At 38.0% G+C, this 1,929-nt stretch overlaps 1 protein-coding gene across 2 annotated transcripts in view; it reads right to left on the reverse strand.

The window, feature by feature from the left end:
- The window catches only part of LOC104266037, a 3,213-nt gene extending 2,331 nt beyond the window's left edge, over window positions 1-882 (reverse strand). Inside the window, exons 1-2 of one of the 2 annotated variants that reach the window (XM_026839720.1) lie at window positions 567-882; window positions 487-515 (exon numbers count right to left, since the gene is read on the reverse strand). In XM_026839720.1, coding sequence (XP_026695521.1) covers window positions 487-515; window positions 567-649 — 112 coding nt within the window. In that variant the 5' untranslated portion in view covers window positions 650-882. The remainder of the gene's footprint in view (window positions 1-486; window positions 516-566) is intronic. The other variant, XM_018816776.2, reaches the window with a different exon arrangement.
- Window positions 883-1,929: the final 1,047 nt, after the last annotated feature.

The raw sequence follows: 1,929 nt of genomic DNA on the forward strand, positions 1-1,929 counted from the left end.
GGTACTACTGTCGTGTTGTAACGGTGACGTTGCGTGTGATACGTTCGGTTGCTCAACAGTGTGGGTCACATTTTCTGCAACAAGTCCATTATATAAACAGGCACGAGGTGTATAAAACAAAACACTCGTGTTATAACGACTGTCGTTACCCCGCCACGCGAAATCTGAGTTACATAAGTGGTTACTCGTACGTGGACACGAATTGTGTGAAACAAAACAACCGTGTTATAACTACTGTCGTTGCCCTGTCACGCGAGGGTAAATAAGTTACATACGTGGTCACTCGTAAGCGGGCACGAGGTGTATGAAACGGGACACCCGTGTTATAATGGCTGTCGTTGCCCCGCCATGCGTGGATATAAATAAATAAAGATCATTCGTTTTATGAGAAATTTGTGCCTAAATGGCCCATCTTATACATGGTGCAAAATAGGCTGTATTACAGACATAAGGTATTTCACGGGGATAAACATAACACTTACGAACCTGCGTTTTCTATGTACATTCCAATATCCCTGAAAAAAGTGAGCTTTAGTGAACAATAGAACCAACAATTCACAACTTACCTGTTATCATTTCTATTTAGTACAATATTTGGTGTTACACTGAAATGAAAATGAAATAGGTCTTGCTGGTTTTCCATCGCCATTATTACACGTTACTTTCACTAACACTGTAGAACTGCCTTAACTATAATTGAATATGCCGTCTCCTACAGACTAAAAGGTAGAATGAAATGTTTGTTCATTAAACAGAGTAAATACAGAACTTCAAGTCGAACATTGTTTGGGGATTTTTGAAGCAAACGCACCGGCTCGAGCGTGTGTGCGCGCGCGGAAATAAAATCAGCCGGCAGGTATTTCGAGACGACTGCTTTAAAGGGGCATACTAACAAAAAAATTGTGTTTGATATGCCTAAAGGTACCATCAAAGTTTGCCAAAACAATACAGCTTGTAAAAGAATCGCGATCATTGAACAGAGTAAATATAGAACTTCAGGTCAAACATTGTTTGGATAGTACGGGGAATTTTTAAAGCGAACGCACCGGCTCGTGCAATCGTCTGCCCCAAGGTCTGCCCGAGAGTGTATGTGCACGCGCGTGTGCGCGCCCGGTTACGGGCGCGGAAATAGAATCAGCAGGCAAGCATTTCCAGTCGACTGGTTTAAAGGGATATACCAACGAAACATTTGTGTATTCATAGATATACTCAAGTATATCCGTAAGTAACCATCAAAATTTGCCAAAACGATACAGCTTCTAAAAAAACAATGCATGATAAATCAGAAATAAAATTTGAATTTCCTTTAGTAGTTGAGAAACTATAAACGATCAAAGTTAAGTTAATTTTTTGAGCACGTTAGTGGTCATATAGATCCTTTTTCGTCGAACAGTTGTTCTTGTTTTTTTGTGACTTTTTTCGCACTTATCTCAATTCTTAATTTTAGCATTTTTCTTTATTCTCTTGATTGAAATCAAATCATAATATACATTTATAATGTTTGGACTGAATTTTCAGATTTAAAACCGCTGGATGAGCGATTGATTGACGATTACTTTACATAGCGGAAACACTGTCTGGGAATTTGGCGGGAAACGACGGCATGTGTTGGTTGCGAGATGTGAATGATTAAGTGGGGACGCATTAAATGCACTACTCTTATACCGTATTATCATTAATCGTAATTGAAACATTATTTTTAATTCAACATCATATGATTAATATTAACTTCTTACATTACCTAATTACTGCGTGATTACGGTTTGTCAAAATTCATAAAAAACAAACGTTTTTAAGCGACGACAAGGTTAACTAGTGTAAGTTTACACACAACGATTCACGACTAAATCAAACTATTAGCATTTAAAATCAAACTATTAGCATTTAAGTGGGGACGCATTAAATGCACTACTCTTATACCACCGTATT

The sequence above is a fragment of the Ciona intestinalis genome, unplaced genomic scaffold (assembly GCF_000224145.3).
Source record: "Ciona intestinalis unplaced genomic scaffold, KH HT000786.1, whole genome shotgun sequence".
NCBI classification, from domain to species: Eukaryota; Metazoa; Chordata; class Ascidiacea; order Phlebobranchia; family Cionidae; genus Ciona; species Ciona intestinalis.